This window comes from Micropterus salmoides, unplaced genomic scaffold, assembly GCF_014851395.1.
Source record: "Micropterus salmoides isolate LMB-PRFRI ecotype aquatic unplaced genomic scaffold, ASM1485139v1 Ms_hic_scaffold_12, whole genome shotgun sequence".
Taxonomy (NCBI): domain Eukaryota; kingdom Metazoa; phylum Chordata; class Actinopteri; order Centrarchiformes; family Centrarchidae; genus Micropterus; species Micropterus salmoides.
The window spans coordinates 35,443,622-35,467,379 of NW_024040263.1; the positions used below are offsets into that span (position 1 = coordinate 35,443,622).

The 23,758-nt window shown below is 46.3% G+C and overlaps 2 protein-coding genes across 3 annotated transcripts; one reads left to right on the forward strand and one right to left on the reverse strand.

The window, feature by feature from the left end:
- Positions 1-241: 241 nt before the first annotated feature.
- LOC119899891 (wiskott-Aldrich syndrome protein family member 3-like) lies at positions 242-17,901 on the reverse strand. 2 transcript variants are annotated; one of them, XM_038714722.1, is made up of 11 exons: positions 17,786-17,901; positions 13,835-13,974; positions 13,307-13,441; positions 12,123-12,276; positions 9,975-10,092; positions 9,846-9,890; positions 4,966-5,090; positions 4,623-4,880; positions 4,362-4,512; positions 4,086-4,302; positions 242-1,719 (listed from the first exon to the last, which is right to left on the reverse strand). In XM_038714722.1, exons 2-11 carry the CDS (start codon positions 13,965-13,967, stop codon positions 1,556-1,558), a joined length of 1,500 nt encoding a protein of 499 aa, XP_038570650.1. In that variant the 5' UTR covers positions 13,968-13,974; positions 17,786-17,901; the 3' UTR covers positions 242-1,555. The 2 variants fall into 2 exon arrangements, with proteins under 2 accessions (XP_038570650.1, XP_038570649.1); XM_038714721.1 differs by lacking the exon at positions 242-1,719 and having other exon boundaries at positions 4,138-4,302; positions 4,385-4,512.
- On the forward strand, positions 14,508-16,377 carry LOC119899936 (spidroin-2-like). The gene is made up of 2 exons (XM_038714760.1): positions 14,508-14,708; positions 15,091-16,377. The coding sequence occupies exons 1-2, from the start codon at positions 14,508-14,510 to the stop codon at positions 16,375-16,377; spliced, it is 1,488 nt and encodes a 495-aa protein (XP_038570688.1).
- Positions 17,902-23,758: the final 5,857 nt, after the last annotated feature.

The window sequence follows — 23,758 nt, forward strand, 5'->3', positions numbered from 1 at the left end:
TTCATGTCCCTTTGAAAAACACGGTGCAGCTGAACTCTTCATGTCTGTAAATGTTATTTCTGATAAAGTTAACATTAATTCAACATAAACAGTGTTTGGATCAGAATAAAAAGCAGAAACGTTTGTGATGTTCAGCGAGCTGCTAAACCCGAAACTACAGGAGGAAATGAGTCACATGACCTCGGTCACACTTTTAACTTTCACTAAAGTGAGTTTAAACCACAAAGAAACAGACGGCACGTTTGTCAATAAAGTTTTCTCTTTTTGAAGTATCACATTGTTTTTCCACCAACATGCAGATCAAAGAGCAGAGAACACGGATCAATAATCAATACATCTCTACCACCAATCACAGATGATAGGAGACAGGAAGGACACGCCCCCTTTTTCTTCTTTCCCATCATCACCCGATGACATCTCAGAAATGGGTTACAGCAGCCGTTCACGGGATGATGTCGTCATCTTACCATGATGTCATAACGTCACACCGATGAATCGCAGGTCATATGCTCACACACAAAGCATCATGGGACACCTCCTCTGGTTACCATAGCAACTAATGAATCAGATGGTGAAACACGTTCACAGATTAAATAGAAACACGTCACGAAATCAATCAATAAATCGATCAATCATTGATCACTTAAAAGCTGAAATATAAAAACGTCTTAAAAACATGAAATGTAGATTTTCTGTTTGAGCTGCAAAATAAATCAATAAGATGTTTTAGGAGGAACGCCCCGCAGGAACGCCCCGCAGGAACGCCCCGCAGGAACGCCTCGCAGGAACGCCCCGCAGGAACGCCCCGCAGAAACGCCCCGCAGAAACGCCTCGCAGGAACGCCCCGCAGGAACGCCCCGCAGGAACGCCCCGCCAATCCTAGGAGCGGAACTGCATTTCTAGGACCCTTGTTCACTTTGATACTGGCTACTTAGCTATGTTACTCTTGACAGCCCCCCGAAGCCAATGACCCTCACCGCAACCATCACCGTGCGTGTGTCTAAAATTAGTTATTGATTATATGGATGTTCTAGAATTGCGGTCCCAGGACTGCGGGGGTCCTGAAACCGCAGCCTCTGGTACTGCAGCTAGATAATATTGGTTCTCCAGCGTGAACATGTGCAGTCTGTCGTTGTGGTGGCGCTAGAGGAAAGATCACGTGTAAGATTCATTCGTGGTTACAGGAGAGGATCAGGGGCCAAAGGTGAGAAATGTTCCACGTGTGCCCCGATCCTCTCCCGTATGTAGTCGATGTTACAGACGGACATTAAACGCCTCCACGAGCCGCAGGTCCTGCAGGTCCAGACAGGAACTGATCTTCAGTCACAACTGGACCAGGATCAGTCTGAAATGTTGGACCACATCCAGCAGGCTGAGAATAACAAACACATACTGATGACACAAACTGATAATATTTACTGATAATAATCAACAAACAGCTAGTTTTATTTTCCAGACGGAGTTTTTCTGGAGTTTGTATCGTCCCTCTGGTTTTATCTATCCGGACTGATCTGGGGTCTGTCTTTATGTTCAGACTGGGACCGTCCTCCTCTCCTCAGTCGGACCACTCCTGGTCCTCGGGTTCGGACTCGTCCTCTGATTCGCTGTACTCCACGGCGATGCGTCGCGACAAGATGGTGGCGACATCATTTCCTGTAGGCTCCCGTTTCTTGGCCTCCTCCTGCTCACGCTGCTCCTGAACCTTCCTGAGCTGGATCCCTGCAGACCAGGAGAAACCAGAACCTCAGCAACACAATACAGGGTGACTTGTGGTTCCTGGAGTCTCCAAACGTAGAATGGGAGCCAGAGCGTTCGGCGATCAAGCTCCGTTTAAGAACATGTGAAAGCTGTTAAAAATGTATTCGTTCGAAAAACTGTTAAACACATTTAGAAACAGTTTAAAACTGTTAAAAACATTTGGAAACAGTTTAAAAGTGTTAAAAACATTTAGAAACAGTTTAAAACTGTTAAAAACATTTGGAAACAGTTTAAAAGTGTTAAAAACATTTGGAAACAGTTTTAAAGTGTTTAAAAGCTGTTAAAACACTTTAAAACTGTTAAAAACTGTTACAAACGTTTAGAAACAGTTTAAAACTGTTAAAAACATTTGGAAACAGTTTAAAAGTGTTAAAAACATTTGGAAACAGTTTAAAAGTGTTTAAAACTGTTAAAAACATTTGGAAACAGTTTAAAACTGTTAAAAACTGTTACAAATGTTTAAAAACAGTTTAAAACTGTTAAAAACATATGGAAACAGTTTAAAAGTGTTAAAAACATTTGGAAAAAGTTTAAAACTGTTTAAAACTGTTAAAAACATTTAGAAACAGTTTAAAACCGTTTAAAACATTTGGAAACAGTCTAAAAGTGTTTAAAAACTGTTAAAGATTTAAAGATTAAAAAAATGTTGAAAGCTGTTTAACTGTGAATACTGTAAAAAAGACAAAAACAGAGTGAAACATTTTAAAAAAGTTCAAAACTGTTAAAACAGTAAAAAAAAAGACCTGCCCTCAACTGGCACAGATTTACCGTAAATAATTTCTTCATCTAAACCATCAACCTGCCTCTTAGACCCCATCCCGACTAGGCTGCTTAAAGATGTTTTACCCTTAGTCAGCACCTCTATACTAGATATGATCAATCTATCTTTATCAACAGGCTATGTACCACAGTACTTTAAAGTAGCTGTAATTAAACCTCTTCTGAAAAAGCCCAAACTTGATCCGGATGTTTTAGCCAACTATAGACCTATATCTAACCTTCCATTTCTCTCTAAGGTTCTGGAGAAAGCAGTTGCTAAACAGCTGTGTGACTTTCTACAGAGCAATAGTTTATTTGAGGATTTTCAGTCAGGATTTAGAGCTCATCATAGCACAGAGACAGCACTGGTGAAAATTACTAACGACCTCCTTATTGCATCAGACAAAGGACTTGTCTCTGTACTGGTTTTATTAGATCTTAGTGCTGCATTTGATACCATTGACCATCAGATCCTATTGCAGAGACTGGAATATTTCATTGGCATTAAAGGAACCATTCTAAGCTGGTTTAAGTCCTATTTATCAGATCGATTTCATTTTGTACATGTTAACGATGAGTCCTCCATGCACGCCAAAGTTAGTCATGGAGTTCCTCAAGGATCTGTCCTCGGACCAATCCTGTTCACTTTATATATGCTTCCTTTAGGCAATATTATCAGGAAATATTCCATAAACTTTCATTGTTATGCAGATGATACTCAGTTATATCTATCAATCAAACCAGATGAAACTCATCAGTTAGCTAAACTTCAAATGTGCCTTCAGGATGTTAAAACCTGGATGACCTGTAATTTTCAGGCTGCTCGAAAAAGTCCATTAAGACTCTTCAGCTGATCCAGAATGCTGCAGCTCGTGTTCTGACAGGAACCAGGAAAAGAGATCACATTTCTCCTGTTTTAGCTTCTCTGCATTGGCTTCCAGTAAAATCCAGAATAGAATTTAAAATCATTCTTCTTACCTACAAAGCTCTTAATGGTCAGGCACCATCTTATCTTAAAGAGCTCATAGTACCTTACTACCCCACCAGAGCACTGCGCTCCCAGAATGCAGGGTTACTTGTGGTTCCTAGAGTCTCCAAAAGTAGACTAGGAGCCAGAGTGTTCAGCTATCAAGCTCCTCTCCTGTGGAACCAGGTTCCAGTTTAGGTTCAGGAGGCAGACACCATCTCCACATTTAAGAGTAGGCTTAAGATTTTCCTCTTTGATAAAGCTTATAGTTAGGGCTGGCTCAGGTGAGTCCTGAACCATCCCTTAGTTATGCTGCTATAGGCCTAGACTGCCGGGGGGACTTCCCATGATGCACTGAGCTCCTCTCTACTCTACTTTCTCTTTCCCTCTTCGTTCAGAGCCATTGGTTATGTTTAGCTAGGCTAACAGTTATGTTTAGCTAGGCTAACAGTTTCCCTCTGCTTTCAGTCTTTGTGCTAAGCTAGGCTAAACCCATCCTGGAAGTATCTCTGTACTGTAGGTGTCAGAGCTCTGAAGTACAGTAACTGCAGTATAAGTACACTAGAAACTACATGAACGCAGTAACAGTATGAGCGCTGACCTCTGCGGATGGCAGCCAGCAGGTCACTGCGGGCGTCGTTCACTGGCACGTTTGGGCCTCCGGGAGGCTTCCTGCTGTCCGTCACCGGGGGCAACGGGGGCGCGGCAGCAGCCGAGGGCGGAGCCTGGCCTCCAGGCCGTGAGGGGGAGGGAACATAGTTAGCTGGGGGGGGGGGGGAGGGGAGGGCTGTAGGGGCGAGAGAGTACGCCAGCGCCACCTGGAGGAAACACAGACGGAAACATCAGGACAGACTAACAGGAACAGGAAGTTAAAAACCAAATGTCCATTTCCGCAGTTACCAGGAGCGGCTGCAGGGTGCAGCGGTGTTGCCATGGCGGTGTGGGCGGAGATGCTGGAGAACGGCATCTGACCTGCTGATGGCATGAGAGGGGGGGGTGGCGGGGGGGCCGGAGGGATCTGATGGTCACTGAAGAGAGACGGAGGTCAAAGGTCAAACACGAGTCAGACGAGGGAACTGTGTGTGTGTGTGTGTGTGTGTGTGTGTGTGTGTGTGTGTGTGTGTGTGTGTGTGTGTACTTGGCCTCCTTGGTGGCATTGGTCCTTGCTCCGTTCTGATTGGCCGGTGGGTGGTGGTGGCGATGCGGCTGGTTGCGGCCCAGCGAGTGCTGCCGGGCGGTTGTCGTGGCGACTGCAGAGGAGGCAGAGGCAGGTCGGAGCGCGCGGTCCAACGACTGAGTCTGACCTGTTGCCGCAGTGACATGATCCTTCCCATTATGCGCCTGGGCGTCAAGGTGAGGGCTGGCGGGGAAGGAGGGGTCATCTGACATCCCTGACCTACAGAACCATAACAAACATTTAACTGATGCAGCTATGTTAAATTGTCCCTTTTACACTGAAGGGGGTGAAACAAGAAGTGTACCTGTCCGGTGACATTGAGCCGTCAGAGGTGTGGTAAGGTGACGGTGTCACTCGAGCGTCTGGGCGGAGCTCCTTGTCATACGCCATCAGGTTCCACTCCTGCCGTCTGTTACGAGCTTTCCTCACCTTCACAGAAAGAACAACGCCGTCATGGGCATTTTTACAGAGGTGTTACAAACTGTTACAAACTGTCATAAACTGTCATAAACTGTCCCAAACTGTCATAAACTGTCATAAACTGTCATAAACTGTCATAAACTGTCCCAAACTGTCCCAAACTGTTCCAAACTGTCATAAACTGTCATAAACTGTCATAAATTGTCCCAAACTGTTCCAAACTGTCATAAACTGTCATAAACTGTCCCAAACTGTTCCAAACTGTCCCAAACTGTTCCAAACTGTTCCAAACTGTCCCAAACTGTCATAAACTGTCATAAACTGTCACAAACTGTTCCAAACTGTTCCAAACTGTCACAAACTGTACCAAACTGTAACAAACTGTTCCAAACTGTCACAAACTGTCACAAACTGTCACAAACTGTTCCAAACTGTCACAAACTGTTCCAAACTGTCATAAACTGTACCAAACTGTAACAAACTGTTCCAAACTGTCACAAACTGTCACAAACTATCTCAAACTGTTCCAAACTGTTCCAAACTGTCATAAACTGTTCCAAACTGTTCCAAACTGTCACAAACTGTTCCAAACTGTCACAAACTGTCACAAACTGTCACAAACTGTTCCAAACTGTTCCAAACTGTCATAAACTGTACCAAACTGTAACAAACTGTTCCAAACTGTCACAAACTGTCACAAACTATCTCAAACTGTTCCAAACTGTTCCAAACTGTACCAAACTGTAACAAACTGTTCCAAACTGTCACAAACTGTCACAAACTGTCACAAACTGTTCCAAACTGTCACAAACTGTTCCAAACTGTTCCAAACTGTCACAAACTATCTCAAACTGTTCCAAACTGTTCCAAACTGTACCAAACTGTAACAAACTGTTCCAAACTGTCACAAACTGTCACAAACTGTCACAAACTGTTCCAAACTGTCACAAACTGTTCCAAACTGTCATAAACTGTACCAAACTGTAACAAACTGTTCCAAACTGTCACAAACTATCTCAAACTGTTCCAAACTGTTCCAAACTGTCACAAACTGTCACAAACTGTCATAAACTGTTCCAAACTGTTCCAAACTGTCACAAACTGTACCAAACTGTACCAAACTGTCACAAACTGTCACAAACTGTCATAAACTGTCATAAACTGTCACAAACTGTCATAAACTGTCACAAACTGTCACAAACTGTACCAAACTGTTCCAAACTGTCACAAACTGTCACAAACTGTCATAAACTGTTCCACACTGTACCAAACTGTTACAAACTGTTCCAAACTGTACCAAACTGTCATAAACTGTCCCAAACTGTACCAAACTGTTACAAACTGTTACAAACTGTCACAAACTGTCACAAACTGTTCCAAACTGTCATAAACTGTACCAAACTGTTACAAACTGTCACAAACTATCTCAAACTGTCCCAAACTGTCACAAACTGTCACAAACTGTTATAAACTGTCACAAACTGTTCCAAACTGTCACAAACTGTCACAAACTGTTACAAACTGTTACAAACTGTTCCAAACTGTCACAAACTGTAACAAACTGTAAAAAACTGTTCCAAACTGTCACAAATGGTCACAAACTGTTACAAACTGTCACAAACTGTTACAAACTGTCACAAACTGTTACAAACTGTCATAAACTGTCCCAAACTGTCATAAACTGTTCCACACTGTCATAAACTGTTCCAAACTGTCACAAACTGTTCCAAACTATCACAAATTGTCACAAACTGTTACAAACTGTCACAAACTGTCATAAACTGTTCCACACTGTCATAAACTGTTCCAAACTGTCACAAACTGTTCCAAACTATCACAAATTGTCACAAACTGTTACAAACTGTCACAAACTGTCATAAACTGTTCCACACTGTTCACAAACGGTTCCAAACTGTTCCAAACTGTTCCAAACTGTCACAAACTGTTCCAAACTGTTCCAAACTGTCATAAACTGTTACAAACTGTCATAAACTGTCCCAAACTGTCATAAACTGTTCCACACTGTCATAAACTGTTCCAAACTGTCACAAACTGTTCCAAACTATCACAAATTGTCACAAACTGTTACAAACTGTCACAAACTGTCATAAACTGTTCCACACTGTTCACAAACGGTTCCAAACTGTTCCAAACTGTTCCAAACTGTCACAAACTGTTCCAAACTGTTCCAAACTGTCATAAACTGTTACAAACTGTCACAAACTGTCACAAACTGTTACAAACTGTCACAAACTGTTACAAACTGTCACAAACTGTCACAAACTGTTCCAAACTATCACAAATTGTCACAAACTGTTACAAACTGTCATAAACTGTCATAAACTGTTACAAACTGTCATAAACTGTTACAAACTGTAACAAACTGTCCCAAACTGTCACAAACTGTTACAAACTGTTCCAAACTGTCACAAACTGTTACAAACTGTTACAAACTGTCACAAACTGTTCCAAACTATCACAATTTGTCACAAACTGTTACAAACTGTCACAAACTGTCATAAACTGTTCCACACTGTTCACAAACGGTTCCAAACTGTTCCAAACTGTTCCAAACTGTCACAAACTGTTCCAAACTGTTCCAAACTGTCATAAACTGTTACAAACTGTCACAAACTGTCACAAACTGTTACAAACTGTCACAAACTGTTACAAACTGTCACAAACTGTCACAAACTGTTCCAAACTATCACAAATTGTCACAAACTGTTACAAACTGTCATAAACTGTCATAAACTGTTACAAACTGTCATAAACTGTTACAAACTGTAACAAACTGTCCCAAACTGTCACAAACTGTTACAAACTGTTCCAAACTGTCACAAACTGTTACAAACTGTTACAAACTGTTCCAAACTGTCACAAACTGTTCCAAACTATCACAAATTGTCACAAACTGTTACAAACTGTCACAAACTGTCATAAACTGTTCCACACTGTTCACAAACTGTTCCAAACTGTTCCAAACTGTCACAAACTGTCACAAACTGTAACAAACTGTAACAAACTGTAACAAACTGTAAAAAAACTGTTCCAAACTGTAACAAACTGTCATAAACTGTCACAAACTGTCACAAACTGTTACAAACTGTTACAAACTGTCACAAACTGTTCCAAACTGTTCCAAACTGTCACAAACTGTAACAAACTGTCATAAACTGTCACAAACTGTCACAAACTGTTACAAACTGTCACAAACGGTTACAAACTGTCACAAACTGTCACAAACTGTTACAAACTGTTACAAACTGTCACAAACTGTTCCAAACTATCACAAATTGTCACAAACTGTTACAAACTGTCATAAACTGTTCCACACTGTTCACAAACTGTTCCAAACTGTTCCAAACTCTCACAAACTGTTCCAAACTGTCATAAACTGTTCCAAACTGTCATAAACTGTCACAAACTGTCACAAACTGTAACAAACTGTCACAAACTGTCACAAACTGTCACAAACTGTAAAGAACTGTTCCAAACTGTCACAAATTGTCACAAACTGTTACAAACTGTCACAAACTGTTCCAAACTGTCACAAACTGTCACAAACTGTTACAAACTGTAACAAACTGTCATAAACTGTCCCAAACTGTCATAAACTGTTCCACACTGTTCACAAACTGTTCCAAACTGTTCCAAACTCTCACAAACTGTTCCAAACTGTCATAAACTGTTCCAAACTGTCATAAACTGTCACAAACTGTCACAAACTGTAACAAACTGTCACAAACTGTAACAAACTGTCACAAACTGTCACAAACTGTAACAAACTGTAAAGAACTGTTCCAAACTGTCACAAATTGTCACAAACTGTTACAAACTGTCACAAACTGTTCCAAACTGTCACAAACTGTTACAAACTGTAACAAACTGTCATAAACTGTCCCAAACTGTCATAAACTGTTCCAAACTGTCACAAACTGTTCCAAACTGTTCCAAACTGTAACAAACTGTTCCAAACTGTCATAAACTGTTCCAAACTGTAACAAACTGTTCCAAACTGTCCCAAACTGTCATAAACTGTTCCAAACTGTAACAAACTGTTCCAAACTGTAACAAACTGTCATAAACTGTCCCAAACTGTCATAAACTGTTCCAAACTGTAACAAATTGTTCAAAAAAAATGTTTTAAAAAGGTTTAAAAGCTGTTAAAACTATTCTCTCTGAAATATTGTGCTGTTTTTGCCGTGCATTTCTATTTTGCTGTATCTTCATCGTCATGGATGATCGGTACCTGAGGGTCATTCGTCACTCATTCACTTTAATAAAATACCACATAGATGCTAATTTTCCCGTCAGATTTCAAGCTTCTCTCACTTTAATTCAATGATGAGGAAAACAAACTTTCTCGGTACCACTCAGTCTGCACCCGGATTAAATCAGTCCACATCAGTTAAGCAGCTGATCCCAGAACTCTGCTGCCTTCTGTTTTAAGGTCTAATGAAGTGTGTTATTCACTGTTAGCACTGAAGTGGAGTTGGTGAGGACTGGATCCCCTGCAGGTGCTCTTTTGGTATTTGACCTATCATGTTCACCACGCTGCAGACTGCCCTGCTTTGCTTGGCCATATCGTACTGTGGTGTTTGGTACCCGTCTTTATATTTCAGATGTGCTGAGTCCGCCTACATGCTTCCAGCTGTGAATGTTTCTTTGCTGCAAGAGTCGGTCCTCATTTAGAAACAGTGGTGTAGTTCTGCACACTGGAAACAACCTGTTCAGGGAAGTCTAACCATCACAGAAACTCACCTTCTTCACCTCCCGTCCTGAGGACTCCTCCACATGCTTCTGTTCCTGGACATAGAAAACAGAGCTTTGTTATTCTATTTATCTGATTTCTGTTTTCAGAATGATAGAGAGATAGTTAGCTGGATGGACCTTCTGTCGTCGCTTCTCTTTGCGTTTGTTCTCGGTGGCCTGCAGCATCTTTTCCTTCCACAGGCTGAAGAAGTAAGACGGGTCGGTGTAGAACTTCAAGCCGTCCTTCTTATCATCCCTGCACACACACACGTGTTATCTAGAACAGTTCAGCTGTTGCTTCCTCAAACACAGCACCGGACCTTTCATGGTTTCACGGGTGGATTTGTAGTTTGAAGCCAGAAAGACACGAGAAAGTGGGTTTAAACTGACCCGTAGGGCGTCAGGATGTTGAGGGTGGGATTTACACTGACCTGTAGGGCGTCAGGATGTTGAGGGTGGGGTTTAAACTGACCTGTAGGGTGTCAGCATGTTGAGGGTGGGGTTTAAACTGACCTGTAGGGCGTCAGGATGTTGAGGGGTGGTGGTTTAAACTGACCCGTAGGGCGTCAGGATGTTGAAGGTGGGATTTACACTGACCTGTAGGGCGTCAGCATGTTGAGGGTGGGGTTTAAACTGACCTGTAGGGTGTCAGCATGTTGAGGGTGGGGTTTAAACTGACCTGTAGGGCGTCAGGATGTTGAGGGGTGGTGGTTTAAACTGACCCGTAGGGCGTCAGGATGTTGAAGGTGGGATTTACACTGACCTGTAGGGCGTCAGCATGTTGAGGGTGGGGTTTAAACTGACCTGTAGGGTGTCAGGATGTTGAAGGTGGGATTTACACTGACCTGTAGGGCGTCAGCATGTTGAGGGGCGGGGTTTAAACTGACCTGTAGGGAGTCAGGATGTTGAGGGGTGGTGGTTTAAACTGACCCGTAGGGCGTCAGGATGTTGAGGGGTGGTGGTTTAAACTGACCCGTAGGGCGTCAGGATGTTGAGGGGCGGGGTTTAAACTGACCTGTAGGGCGTCAGGATGTTGAGAGGTGGTGGTTTAAACTGACCTGTAGGGCGTCAGGATGTTGAGGGGTGGTGGTTTAAACTGACCTGTAGGGAGTCAGGATGTTGAGGGGTGGTGGTTTAAACTGACCTGTAGGGCGTCAGCATGTTGAGGGTGGGGTTTAAACTGACCCGTAGGGAGTCAGGATGTTGAGGGGTGGTGGTTTAAACTGACCCGTAGGGCGTCAGGATGTTGAGGGGTGGTGGTTTAAACTGACCCGTAGGGCGTCAGGATGTTGAGGGGTGGTGGTTTAAACTGACCCGTAGGGAGTCAGGATGTTGAGGGGTGGTGGTTTAAACTGACCCGTAGGGCGTCAGGATGTTGAGGGGTGGTGGTTTAAACTGACCTGTAGGGCGTCAGGATGTTGAGGGGTGGTGGTTTAAACTGACCCGTAGGGCGTCAGGATGTTGAGGGGTGGTGGTTTAAACTGACCCGTAGGGCGTCAGGATGTTGAGGGTGGTGGTTTAAACTGACCCGTAGGGCGTCAGGATGTTGAGGGGTGGTGGTTTAAACTGACCCGTAGGGAGTCAGGATGTTGAGGGGTGGTGGTTTAAACTGACCCGTAGGGCGTCAGGATGTTGAGGGGTGGTGGTTTAAACTGACCCGTAGGGCGTCAGGATGTTGAGGGGCGGGGTTTAAACTGACCTGTAGGGCGTCAGGATGTTGAGAGGTGGTGGTTTAAACTGACCTGTAGGGCGTCAGGATGTTGAGGGGTGGTGGTTTAAACTGACCTGTAGGGCGTCAGAATGTTGAGGGTGGGATTTACACTGACCCGTAGGGCGTCAGGATGTTGAGGGGCGGGGTTTAAACTGACCCGTACGGCGTCAGGATGTTGAGGGGCGGGGTTTAAACTGACCCGTACGGCGTCAGGATGTTGAGGGGTGGTGGTTTAAACTGACCTGTTGGGCGTCAGGATGTTGAGGGGCGGGGTTTAAACTGACCCGTAGGGCGTCAGGATGTTGAGGGGCGGGGGTTTAAACTGACCTGTAGGGCGTCAGGATGTTGAGGGTGGGGTTTAAACTGACCCGTAGGGCGTCAGGATGTTGAGGGTGGGGTTTAAACTGACCCGTAGGGTGTCAGGATGTTGAGGGTGGGGTTTAAACTGACCTGTAGGGCGTCAGGATGTTGAGGGGTGGTGGTTTAAACTGACCTGTAGGGCGTCAGGATGTTGAGGGTGGGGTTTAAACTGACCCGTAGGGTGTCAGAATGTTGAGGGTGGGGTTTAAACTGACCTGTAGGGCGTCAGGATGTTGAGGGGTGGTGGTTTGTCGCAGCGTTGGTACATTTCCAGCACCGGGTTGAGGATGGAGTTCCGTGACACCACCTGCTGGTCCTGGATGGTGCTGCTCCTGAAGGCCTTCCGCATGTTGATGTCCTGCAGAGACACTGCACCACAGACAGTACCGTTACTACAGAAAGACTAGCAGTACCAGTAGTAGTACTTGTTGTACTAGTAGTAGGATTCTTATCCAGCTAGTGGTTGATTTGATACAAGTCTATTTCAGTTTTCTGCATGTTTGCGTTAAATGTTTGGCAGTAATATTAAACGTGTGTGGTTCCATGTCACACGTTCTTCTTCTTCAGATTCAGAATCTCTAGTTGCAGTTTGGTGACCTCAGGTTTGGACTCTCCTGAGCTCCATCTGGTTGTCTGCTGGATCAGATTCCTCTGGACAGACAGACTTGTACCATACTTGAGCTCGAGGTGTAGCACTCGGAACTTTGCAGTGCATTTCTGATTGGCTGCTCGCTTTGAGTCGAGCATTGTGGGTGTTTTGAATCCGCTTTGCTGCTACTACTCGCCTCTTTTCCACCGGTACCATTTAAATCACATTAACACCCAGAGAAACACACAAAACCTCCGATGTCGGCCTGAGATCGTACGTCTGCGTTACGGTTACAGCTCTGAAGCAGCAGCGAGTCCTGCGGCGTGTTTACAGCTAACAGCTGATGGAGTAAATACTGGGTCCAGAGATATTGGTTTAAGTTTCCATCAGTCAGGAGGTTTCTACAAGGAGACGGTCTCCTCCTCTCCAAAACAAACAGCTGATTACAGCAGCTAATAAAGAACAGACGTGAGTGCAGCTAGCTGAGCTGCTAACGTTTGTTTTTTCCTTCGGTGGTGACCGTTTCTACCGAGAGCTGAGGTCCAAAACAAACAGACCCGATCATGAAAAATTAGCCTCTCTTTTATTATATTCCAATCAGATCTGTTCACATCTACATCTACAACGCTGACACCTGTCCTTCGCTGTGTACAGCGTACCGCAGAGTAAGTAAACTGCTCCCTTCAGGCTAACAATTCAAACATGAATGAATGAGGGTAAAATGGAGCATGAGATCAGATCTGCGGTCCTGGTGAGCGGGGAGCTGAGCAGTGTGGCTGTGATCTGACAGCAGCAGTGTTTAACATGCACCTTCCTCCACGGTGGAGTCCAGCTGTGTGACCTTCACTGCCAGCAGGTCCACTCGCTCCTGCAGGCTGTTCATCCTCAGGTAGAAACTGTTGGCCTCCGTGAACAGCTCACTAAAGATGTCCTCTGCATGGCGACCTGCACATCAACAACAAGAGACAAACCTGAAGTACAGCAGGACCGTGGCGCCCTGTAGGGTGGGACTCGCTCCTGGTAGGTTTCTGTTAACAACATTATAAAGAGCTGCTCAACAGGAAACGTGCAGGGAGATACTTTCTGCTCTATAAACAAAATTTCATTGAATTGCATTAAATTAAAACTTGAAATGGACCAAAGCAGTCCATCGGGGTTTACAGGGATTACACATGGTGTCGGGACAGTTCGGTTACTCAGAGACAAATCATTGTTATTAACATGAAAAAAATGACGATTAATGAAAGCGTTTCTGTCCAGCTGATCAGCACTGCGAGCTTTAAGGGCTGAGGCGAGAGCCTGTCCTCGTAGAACCAGAGTTACATGGGTAACACTCACTGAGGCCGCCCAGCTGTTTGATCACAGCAGCCAGGGTGCTGTTGGTGACGCACTCCAGCTCGCTGGCGACGCCATCAGGCAGGGCGCCGCGGCACAGATACCTCGGTTCGATAATTCGCTTCACCAACGGCATGGCTGACCTGGAGAGAGAGAAGGGGGAGGGCTTTGATGCATTCTCCATTCTGATTGGTCGATTACGCCATCCCTCAGTCTTATTAGCAAACCGCTGCTAATGATCTGAACTTTCCTTTGGTGCGCAACAACCTACCACAAGGTGGCGCTAAAGGCGAAGACACTGGCGGCCACAGAACAGTAATAATGGTTAGTAAAGAATCAGAAGTGGTCAGGGTGATCGGTCACCGATATTAATGAACTGATCATGAACTAATCATCAGCTATACTTGTGATTAGGAGTTCCTTGTTAGCTGATGGGTCACAAGCAGCATGCTCGGCCACGCACGGGAATGCACGGGCACGCACGGGCACGCACGGGAACGCACGGGAACGCACGGGAACGTTAAGGAACGCACGGGCATGCACGGGCACACACGGGCACACACAGGCACGCACGGGCACGCACGGGAACGCACGGGCACACACGGGCACACACGGCACGCACGGGAACGCACGGGCACGCACGGGCATGCACAGGCATGTACGGGAACGCTAAGGAATGCACGAGCATGCACGGGCACGCACAGGCATGTACGGGAACGCTAAGGAACGCACGGGCATGCACGGGCGTGCACGGGCACGCACGGGAACGCACGGGCACACACGGGCATGCACGGGCACGCACGGGAACGCAAGGCACACACGGGCACACACGGGCATGCACGGGAACGCACGGGCACACACGGGCATGCACGGGCACGTACGGGAACGCTAAGGAACGCTCAGGAACGCACGGGAACGCTCGTGAACGCACAGGCACGCACCGGCACACACGGGAACGCTCGTGAACGCACAGGCACGCACCGGCACACACGGGAACGCTCGTGAACGCACAGGAATGTACTAACTAATGTAATACTGTGAAACAGTATTAGTAGTACTGCACTGTAGTATGAGGGCAGTGAGTATGTGCTTTCTCCAAAGTTACTATTAATAGTGCCCTTATGGGGCGAGAGGGTGAAGGACCATTATGGGAGGCTGAGGGTTAAAAGTAATTGACAGGGCACAGGGGCCAAAGTGTCAGGTTTCAGGGCCCAAAGTCTCAGGTTTCAGGGTTCAGGGGCCAAAGTCTCCGGTTTCAGGGCCCAAAGTCTCAGGTTTCAGGGTTCAGGGGCCAAAGTCTCAAGGTTCAGGGCCCAAAGTCTCCGGTTTCAAGGCCCAAAGTCTCAGGTTACAGGGCCAAAAGTCTAAGGGTTCAGGGGCCAAAGTGTCAGGTTTCAGGGCCCAAAGTCTCTGGTTTCAAAGCCCAAAGTCTCAGGGTTCAGGGCCCGAAGTCTCAGGGTTCAGGGTTCAGGGGCCAAAGTCTCAAGGTTCAGGGGCCAAAGTCTCCGGTTTCAAGGCCCAAAGTCTCAGGTTACAGGGCCCAAAGTCTCCGGTTTCAGGGCCCAAAGTCTCAGGTTTCAGGGTTCAGGGGCCAAAGTCTCAAGGTTCAGGGCCCAAAGTCTCCGGTTTCAAGGCCCAAAGTCTCAGGTTACAGGGCCCAAAGTCTAAGGGTTCAGGGGCCAAAGTGTCAGGTTTCAGGGCCCAAAGTCTCCGGTTTCAAAGCCCAAAGTCTCAGGGTTCAGGGCCCGAAGTCTCAGGGTTCAGGGGCCACAGTCTCAGGGTTCAGGGCCCAAAGTCTCAGGTTTCAAGGCCCAAAGTCTCAGGTTTCAGGGCCCAAAGTCTCAGGTTTCAGGGTTCAGGGGCCAAAGTCTCAAGGTTCAGGGGCCAAAGTCTCCGGTTTCAAGGCCCAAAGTCTCAGGTTACAGGGCCCAAAGTCTCAAGGTTCAGGGCCCAAAGTCTCCGGTTTCAAGGCCCAAAGTCTCAGGTTACAGGGCCCAAAGTCTAAGGGTTCAGGGGCCAAAGTCTCCGGTTTCAAGGCCCAAAGTCTCCGGTTTCAAAGCCCAAAGTCTCAGGGTTCAGGGCCCAAAGTCTCAGGGTTCAGGGGCCACAGTCTCAGGGTTCAGGGGCCAAAGTCTCAGGTTTCAAGGCCCAAAGTCTCAGGTTTCAGGGCCCAAAGTCTCAGGTTTCAGGGTTCAGGGGCCACAGTCTCAGGGTTCAGGGCCCAAAGTCTCCGGTTTCAAAGCCCAAAGTCTCAGGGTTCAGGGCCCAAAGTCTCAGGGTTCAGGGGCCACAGTCTCAGGGTTCAGGGCCCAAAGTCTCCGGTTTCAAAGCCCAAAGTCTCAGGGTTCAGGGCCCAAAGTCTCAGGGTTCAGGGGCCACAGTCTCAGGGTTCAGGGCCCAAAGTCTCAGGGTTCAGGGCCCAAAGTCTCAGGGTTCCGGGCCCAAAGTCTCAGGTTTCAGGGCCCAAAGTCTCAGGGTTTAGGGGCCAAAGTCTCAGGGCTAAGGTTCAGGGGCCACAGTCTCAGGTTACAGGGCCCAAAGTCTGACAGAGTTTCTAACGTGATGATGAACAAGTGAAAGAGAGCAGTGACCTCACGGCGCCTGATGATGATGATGGCGCTCGTTGCTGTGAGGCACCGAAAGGAGTGGAACACCTTCATCAGTGCATCCTCACAGGAAACACGACGTGGGTCGCACATACTGAGCGCTGCAGCCTTAGAGGGCATCGCCATGGTAACACCGCCAGCCTTTCCATCACGCTCTGCAGAACACGGTTACTGTTGCTAGGGGACTGTGTGAGGTAACTCACGGTAATCAGATTACCCTGCTGTTCTGTACGCTCTGTGTAACACATTCTCAGGTCTGCAGCTGGGACGCTGACGGACGTGAGAACACGAGCTGATTGGCTGGTGGAGACGATGCTACAGTCACTGCTTTTAAACCATCACAGAAGAAGAAAATGCGCCGAGGTGATGTCATTAACATGATGACATCAGACCGCCGCTGTGATCCACAGACTGACCCCCCCCCCCATCTGCCTAATAAGCGGTAACCATAGAAACCAGTAACACCCCCCCCACCCCCCACCCCCCACCCTCCGTGAGCATGCTCAGACACATCCTGCTGTCTTTGTGCAGATCACAGTTTCTCAACCCGGGGCTCGGGGCCCGCGTCAGGCCGTTCTCTATAGGACACAGTTTGAAACGAGTCCTGCAGAGGAGTGAAGGCGGGGCTGCACCTGCGAGTCTCACCTCAGGTGTTTAAAGGTGCAGTCAGTCCTGTTTGTGTCTTCAGCGCCGTCATGTTCATCTACGATCAGCCGCTCAGCTTTCTAAAGCGGTCTGATCCAGAATCAGTGCTCTAACCTCCCAGCCCCCTTCAACTACCCGCGTTACTCAGCGAAGTACCTCCACCTGTGCAAAGGGCCTCAGGTGAGCTGGGGCCACGCAGCTAGCAGCTAACGTTAGGGATCACGGGTTCAGTTCCTGGAACCATGTGGTCTCCTGGAGCAGATTCAGCCTCCTGTGATGATGCTCTGTGAGTCCACCACCTGTAGTCCACATCCTGGAGCTGCACTGATCACACTTATTGATTTGGGATATGCACGTAATAATATACAAGCTCCGCCCCCTCACACAGGTAGGAAGGCACGTCCATAACACACACATACATACTCACACGCACGCGCACACACGCTGCTCCAACACGCTGCATGACGTAATGCATGTGTGTGAATTCAGGCCTGTTCTTGCTGACACCATCGATCTATCGATCAGCTGATCGGCGGCTCTGCACCCATCAGGCTCTGCACGGTCTGACCGCTGATGACGTCATCGCCGTATGACTGACAGGTCGCTGTTTCCGCAGAGACCGTCACGGCCCGCGGATCGATCACAGCCCTGTCACGTCACGTTACAAAGCGATAAGAACCAATAAGGGATCGATGAGACTCACCGCGGGCTGAGGAAGGTTCCGCTCCGGGTCCGGTTCGGTCTGCAGCGGCTCCTCCGTCACAGAGCGGCGGACAGCGGACTCATCCTCCGATCCTCTGACCGGGAGTGGATGCTGAGAGGGGGGGGGGGCTCGGCTGCTGTCGGAGAACTTCGGCCGGTCGGAGATGAAGCTGGTCACGTGTGAATGAAGCAGAGACAAGTGAACGTGTTAGATATACTGATTTAAACTACTGTTACTATTCCAACATCACAGATATCTATAGACTATCAATCAGATCATCAACACTTCAGCTCCACCTGAAGGGGGACACCTGGAGACACCAGGAGACACCTGCAGACACCTGCAGACACCAGGAGACACCCGGAGACACCTGGAGACACCTGCAGACACCTGCAGACACCAGGAGACACCCGGAGACACCCGGAGACACCTGCAGACACCAGGAGACACCCGGAGACACCCGGAGACACCTGGAGACACCTGCAGACACCTGCAGACACCAGGAGATTAATGGCAGCTGTTCCACCATGGTTATACCTCAGCCTGGAGGTGATATCTCTACTGAAACAGGTTTGTTCAAGTAAAAACATTTTAGATATGCAAACTCATGCTGCATGAGAAATATGGGTACTACATCCATTTATTTACAGATGGTTCTAAGAACCCAGAGAACTGAAGATCCAGCTGTGCTTCTTACATTACAGAATTAAAAGGTGTTTGAAAGATTAATGATCATTTATCGGTGTCTGCAGCAGAAATGACGGCAGTCTTGTTTGCACCACAGTGGATAGAGGAAGTCAAACCCATGAGAATGAGAATTTGTTCAGGTCTAGCGCAGCTCTGGCCAGTCTCAACAGTACAGCGTCAAAATGTAGGGAGGATATATTGTTTGAAATATTCTTATCTTTATACAGAGTGAGTAGTCTGGGGGTTGATGTTCAGTTTTTATGGGTGCCAGCACACATTGGCATCCAAGGGCCCGAGATGGCCGAGCCTTTAGCAAAAAATGGGTTGAAAGTAAATCAGGTAGAGGCGGCAGTGCCAGTTAGCAAAGCAGAGATCAAAGCATATGTGAGATGCAGTGGCAGAGTTTATGGGATAAAGGAAATAAAGGAAGACCTTTATAAAAGACTGAGCAGAAAGTGGGGAAGAGCAGAGAGAGTCAATTCAGCAGAATCAGACTGGGTTAAGTTAAATGCATCTCTGCACCTTGTTGGAAAACATTCATCTGCCACATTCTGCCGGTCAGCGATGTTTTAGTTTAGCACTCTGCTCGTTAGCTTGTGAAGCCTGCAGTCAAGCAGAAACTGTGGAGCATGTGCTGCTTGAGTGCACTAAATACTCAACGAAAGACTGGCTTTAAGAAACGGACTGGAACATGAAGGAATGAAACAAATGGACATTAAAACTATTTTCTCAAATAACTCCGGAAAGATGGTGTTTAAACACATCTCATCTTTTCTACAACAGACTGGACTGGACACAAGGATTGAGCCAGATGTAACTACGATACAGTAGGTGGCGATAATGCTCCATCGGGTTGCAAGTCACCATCTGCTCGGGGGCCTGCGCCTGCTGGTAACGTCACATAATGTGATTGGCTGTATGTCGAAGTGTTTACCGATACTAGTTTTGGGTGACTTAGTGTTACGACTCTAATGTTAGCTGCCGATCCGCTAACGTGTGTGTGTGTATGCTATTTCCATATTGCCAAAGCAAACGTGAAATAAAAGCAAAAATATTTAATAAAGACCCCGAGCAGATCTGATACCTACATTTATAACCGGGGCACTATGTAGTTTGTCAGAGCAGCTTAAGTTAGCTACCGTTAGCTTAACGTGATTGGCAGCTAACATTAGCGTTGTACCATTAATACACAGCTAATGTCAGGCTGTGTTAAGTCCCGTTTATTAAGTAGAGCTGCATTTCATTGTATAAGTTCTCCCAGAGCCGTTAAATAAGATTATTTAACTAAGATAAGATTATTTAACTAAGATAAGATTATTTAACGGCTCTGGGGCCTCCATAGTTGATCCGAGGACCCCCAATCACAATTAGCCACTTCATCACTTTATGTGACGTTACCAGCAGGCGCAGGCCCCCGAGCAGATCTGGAACCGGTCTCTCGACAATTTTTAGAGAGTTTGGACTTGTTTTCGTCGAGACACACAGGGAAGAGTATTTTCACGGCATAAAAGGAAATTTATTTTCACTGAATCCAATCATGGATTATCTTAATACCTGTCTTTTTGCCTAAAATGTAGTACAGTTTTGAAACACCTGACCAACTACTGGCAACTGTCAGTGAGGCTTAAAGACGAATCACCAGAGCAGGGTCATTTGTAACCCCCTGTCAATGTTTATTTATATTTTGATGTGTGGATATAATCCATCTATCCATTGGTCCATGCATGATAGACCAGGAGTTAGATGGAAAGACGTCTCTCTTTCCTTATATGAGAGATATTATCATGGATGGAAAGAGATAATATCTACAAATATCAATCCATCTATTTATCGACTCACGATGGATGGTTGGTTGAAGGTTAGATGGATGTGTGGATATCTGTCATATATATTTCCATAAACAGTTCACCTATAGATATAATTAAATTTAATCAGATACAATTTTATTAAATGGACAGACTTTTCTAGCAAGTGTTACAACTAACCCCGCCCCTGGGGTAAGTCGACATTCAGCGCAATTGTATAAGAACGGTAGGTCCTAGAAACAAACTTCAAGTGTTCATTCATAGCAGAGATGTGTGTGTGTGTGTGTGTTTGTGTGTGTGTGCTTGCGTAAAAATATGATTTATCAAACTCAAATATTTTTTACATTTTTTAGTCCAAACCAAAATGTGTTAGGTTGTGCCCCGCTCGCCCAGCAGCACAAGTGATCAGTAATTCTGTGAAAAGTAAAAATTACTCAGATCCTTTATTTAAGTAAAAGTACTGCAGTATTAAAATACTGTGTTACAAGTAAAAACCCTGCATTTTAAAATCGTGGCTCAAAGTGTGGAAGTATAATGGAGGCGGTATAACGGAGTGAGTATTTAATACTTCATAGTATTTTAACACAGTAATCTGTAATCTGTGACTGCAGCCGTCGGGTACATGTGGTGAAGTATTAAATAGTATGACATGAAAATACTACAAGTACAGTATAAGTACCTCAAAACTGTACTGAAATACAAACAGTCATACAGTCATGTTAGCAGGAGTTTCAGCAGCATCAGTACTACAGTAGTACTTTATTATTAGTGTTAGTATAAATCTCTTCTCTGTGGTGATTTATTATGTAGGAATAAACCAATCGGCCACATGGGGGCGCCTCAACACCCTCTGATCTGATCCGGATCTGATCCTGTGAAACCTGGAGGAAGCTTTAGTCTACCCTTCTCACCTGTCTCTGTTCACCTGTAATTCAGATCCTGTAGAGGACTCCAGGTCCTGCTCTGCTCCCAAAGCTTCACACAGACCCTCTTAAAGGTTTGCTGAGACACCTGGGTTCTCCTGAAAGCTTTAAAACCCCTCTAAGCCCCTCATGCTCTATAGGGACACACTAAAGACCCCCTCAAGGATCCAGGTACCTCTCTGGAAACCTCCCAGGGATCATTGGGAACTTTAAAATGGACCTGGACCCTCCTGAGGAGACACAGGAGACCACGTGGAACCCCAGGACCTCCTCCTCCATGAAACAGTGAAAAACATGCAGCTTTTTTCTTTATTTATGGTGCTGCTCAGCTCAGGAAGGTTTCCCGTCCAGAACAGAACCAGGCCTCCTGAGAAGGACACCTGATCATGAGTCCTGCCCCTTTCCAACGACTTCAGAAGAATATTTCTCACTTGTATAGACTCTGAATCCCTCGTCTACAGCTTGTACAACACTACTACTACATGTAGTCACTAGAGAATCAGAAGAAATCAAGGGTCCAGGCTGAAGACCAGGGCCCGATGGTTGAGACCTGGCCCTCAGACGGCATCAGACCTGATTCGGTCGTGGACGTCTCCGCCTGGACTGAGGAACACAAACCATCACCTGTGAACTCGTCTCTTGTCCACAAATACAAGCTGAAAGTCCACCATGGAGACGTCTATAAACCAGAACCAGAACTAGCTCCTGTGGGCCGAGCTCATTAAAGATGGACTGAGGACAAGAGGTAAGCAGTCCTGAGGGTTAGTCGCTGCATCCTCGGGACTAAAGAGGGGTGGGCCATCCAGCTGGTTCTCAGAGTACAGCATGGTCTAGGGGTGCGCGGTGTGAAGGCACCGCCAACCATAAAGGTTCAGAGCGACACATACTGCCAAGCAGACGGCGTCTTCTTCTTATTTCAGCAGGACGAAGCTAAACCAGGCTCTGAAGGTGTTCAGCAGCACGTCCCTGCAGGGATGAGTCCAGGTCCTGAGCTGGTCTGCCTGCAGGAATCCAGGTCCCAGCAGTCGGCCTCCTCAGGACGCTCAGAGAGTTTTAATTATGATATAATTATAACTATTCATGTAGCTGACCGACAGCGGCTACATGTCAGAGGTCGCACGCCTCTGGAGCAGCGAGGCATTCAGAGTCCTGCTCAGGGACACGCTGGTGGGCGGGTCACAGTGGATTCAAACCCGGGTCTCTCACACCAAAGGCATGTGTCTTATCCACTGCCCCCCCGCCATGAAGAAGAGCTGATGCAGCAGAGCGGGAAAAAGAACCTGAACCTGAAAAACTCAAAATGGACATTTTCCAAAACATTTTTCAGTTTCAGCATTTAAAAAGTCTTTATTTCAGTTAGACAGGAAGTTTCAGTGTTTCATCACTTTCTGTTTCCATTTTAGGTCGTGACTTCTGGGAAACAGGCTTCACACTGCAGCAGCTTCCAGGCACACTGACGTTATCACACACACACACAGTATCACACACACACAGAGTAACACACACACACACACACACAGTATCACACACACACAGAGTAACACACACACACACACACACAGTATCACACACACACACACACACACAGTAACACACACAGTAACACACACAGTATCACACACACACACAGTAACACACACAGTAACACACACAGTAACACACACACACACACACACACAGTATCACACACACACAGAGTAACACACACACACACACACACAGTATCACACACACACACACACACACAGTAACACACACAGTAACACACACAGTATCACACACACACACAGTAACACACACAGTAACACACACAGTAACACACACAGTAACACACACACACACACACACAGTATCACACACACACACACACACACACGGCTCTCTAACATTCTGACTACATGATGTGGAAACGCTGATCCTGGATCCACTGAGACTGGTTAGGTAACAACACACACGGGGTGTTGTGTTGCCATGGTAACCAGTGGCGTGTCATCACATCACAGGATGCAGCTGTTCGGAGGAGTCGGCTCTGCTGTGGAGTTTACTTGCATTCAACTAAAGCGTTTTACCAGAACTTACAGCTGTTTCAGTCCAAACTCTGACTGAGGTCAGAACAGGAACTCTCTGAGACACAAACACTCTGTTTCAGCTCAAAGCTTGATTTATGGGACAAATGTGTGTGTCAGGTCTAAACTGTAAAGTATGAGAAGTAAAAGTACTCCTGCAGTGTAAAAGTACTCCTGCAGTGTAAAAGTACTCCTGCAGGAGTAAAAGTACTCCTGCAGAGTAAAAGTACTCCTGCAGTGTAAAAGTACTCCTGCAGAGTAAAAGTACTCCTGCAGGAGTAAAGGTTCTCATGCTTTGTCAGGTCTGTCAGCAGGACAACAACTTCTAAAATGTTTGTTTTCTGAATGGAGTTTGGATCGATCAGGGCTATGCTATGCTAACCAACGACAGCTGGAATAAAGTTACAGACACGTTTTCTGAACTCACCCGGTAGTTCAACCTCCTCACTTTCTTTTCTCCAAGTAATGTCCAGTTTTGTCTATTTGTCAGTT

What these genes read in the sequence shown, in the direction of transcription:
- LOC119899936 (XM_038714760.1), top strand. Translation starts at nt 14,508, where the DNA reads ATGCACGAGCATGCACGGGCACGCACAGGCATGTACGGGAACGCTAAG. An exon ending in ACACGGGCATGCACGGGCAC is followed by an intron (nt 14,709 to 15,090) that starts GTACGGGAACGC and finishes CTCCGGTTTCAG; the next exon opens with GGCCCAAAGTCTCAGGTTTC.
- LOC119899891 (XM_038714722.1), bottom strand. Translation starts at nt 13,967, where the DNA reads ATGCCGTTGGTGAAGCGAATTATCGAACCGAGGTATCTGTGCCGCGGC. An exon ending in AAGAGAAGCGACGACAGAAG is followed by an intron (nt 9,891 to 9,974) that starts GTCCATCCAGCT and finishes TTCTATGTCCAG; the next exon opens with GAACAGAAGCATGTGGAGGA. An exon ending in GGCTCAATGTCACCGGACAG is followed by an intron (nt 4,881 to 4,965) that starts GTACACTTCTTG and finishes ATGGTTCTGTAG; the next exon opens with GTCAGGGATGTCAGATGACC.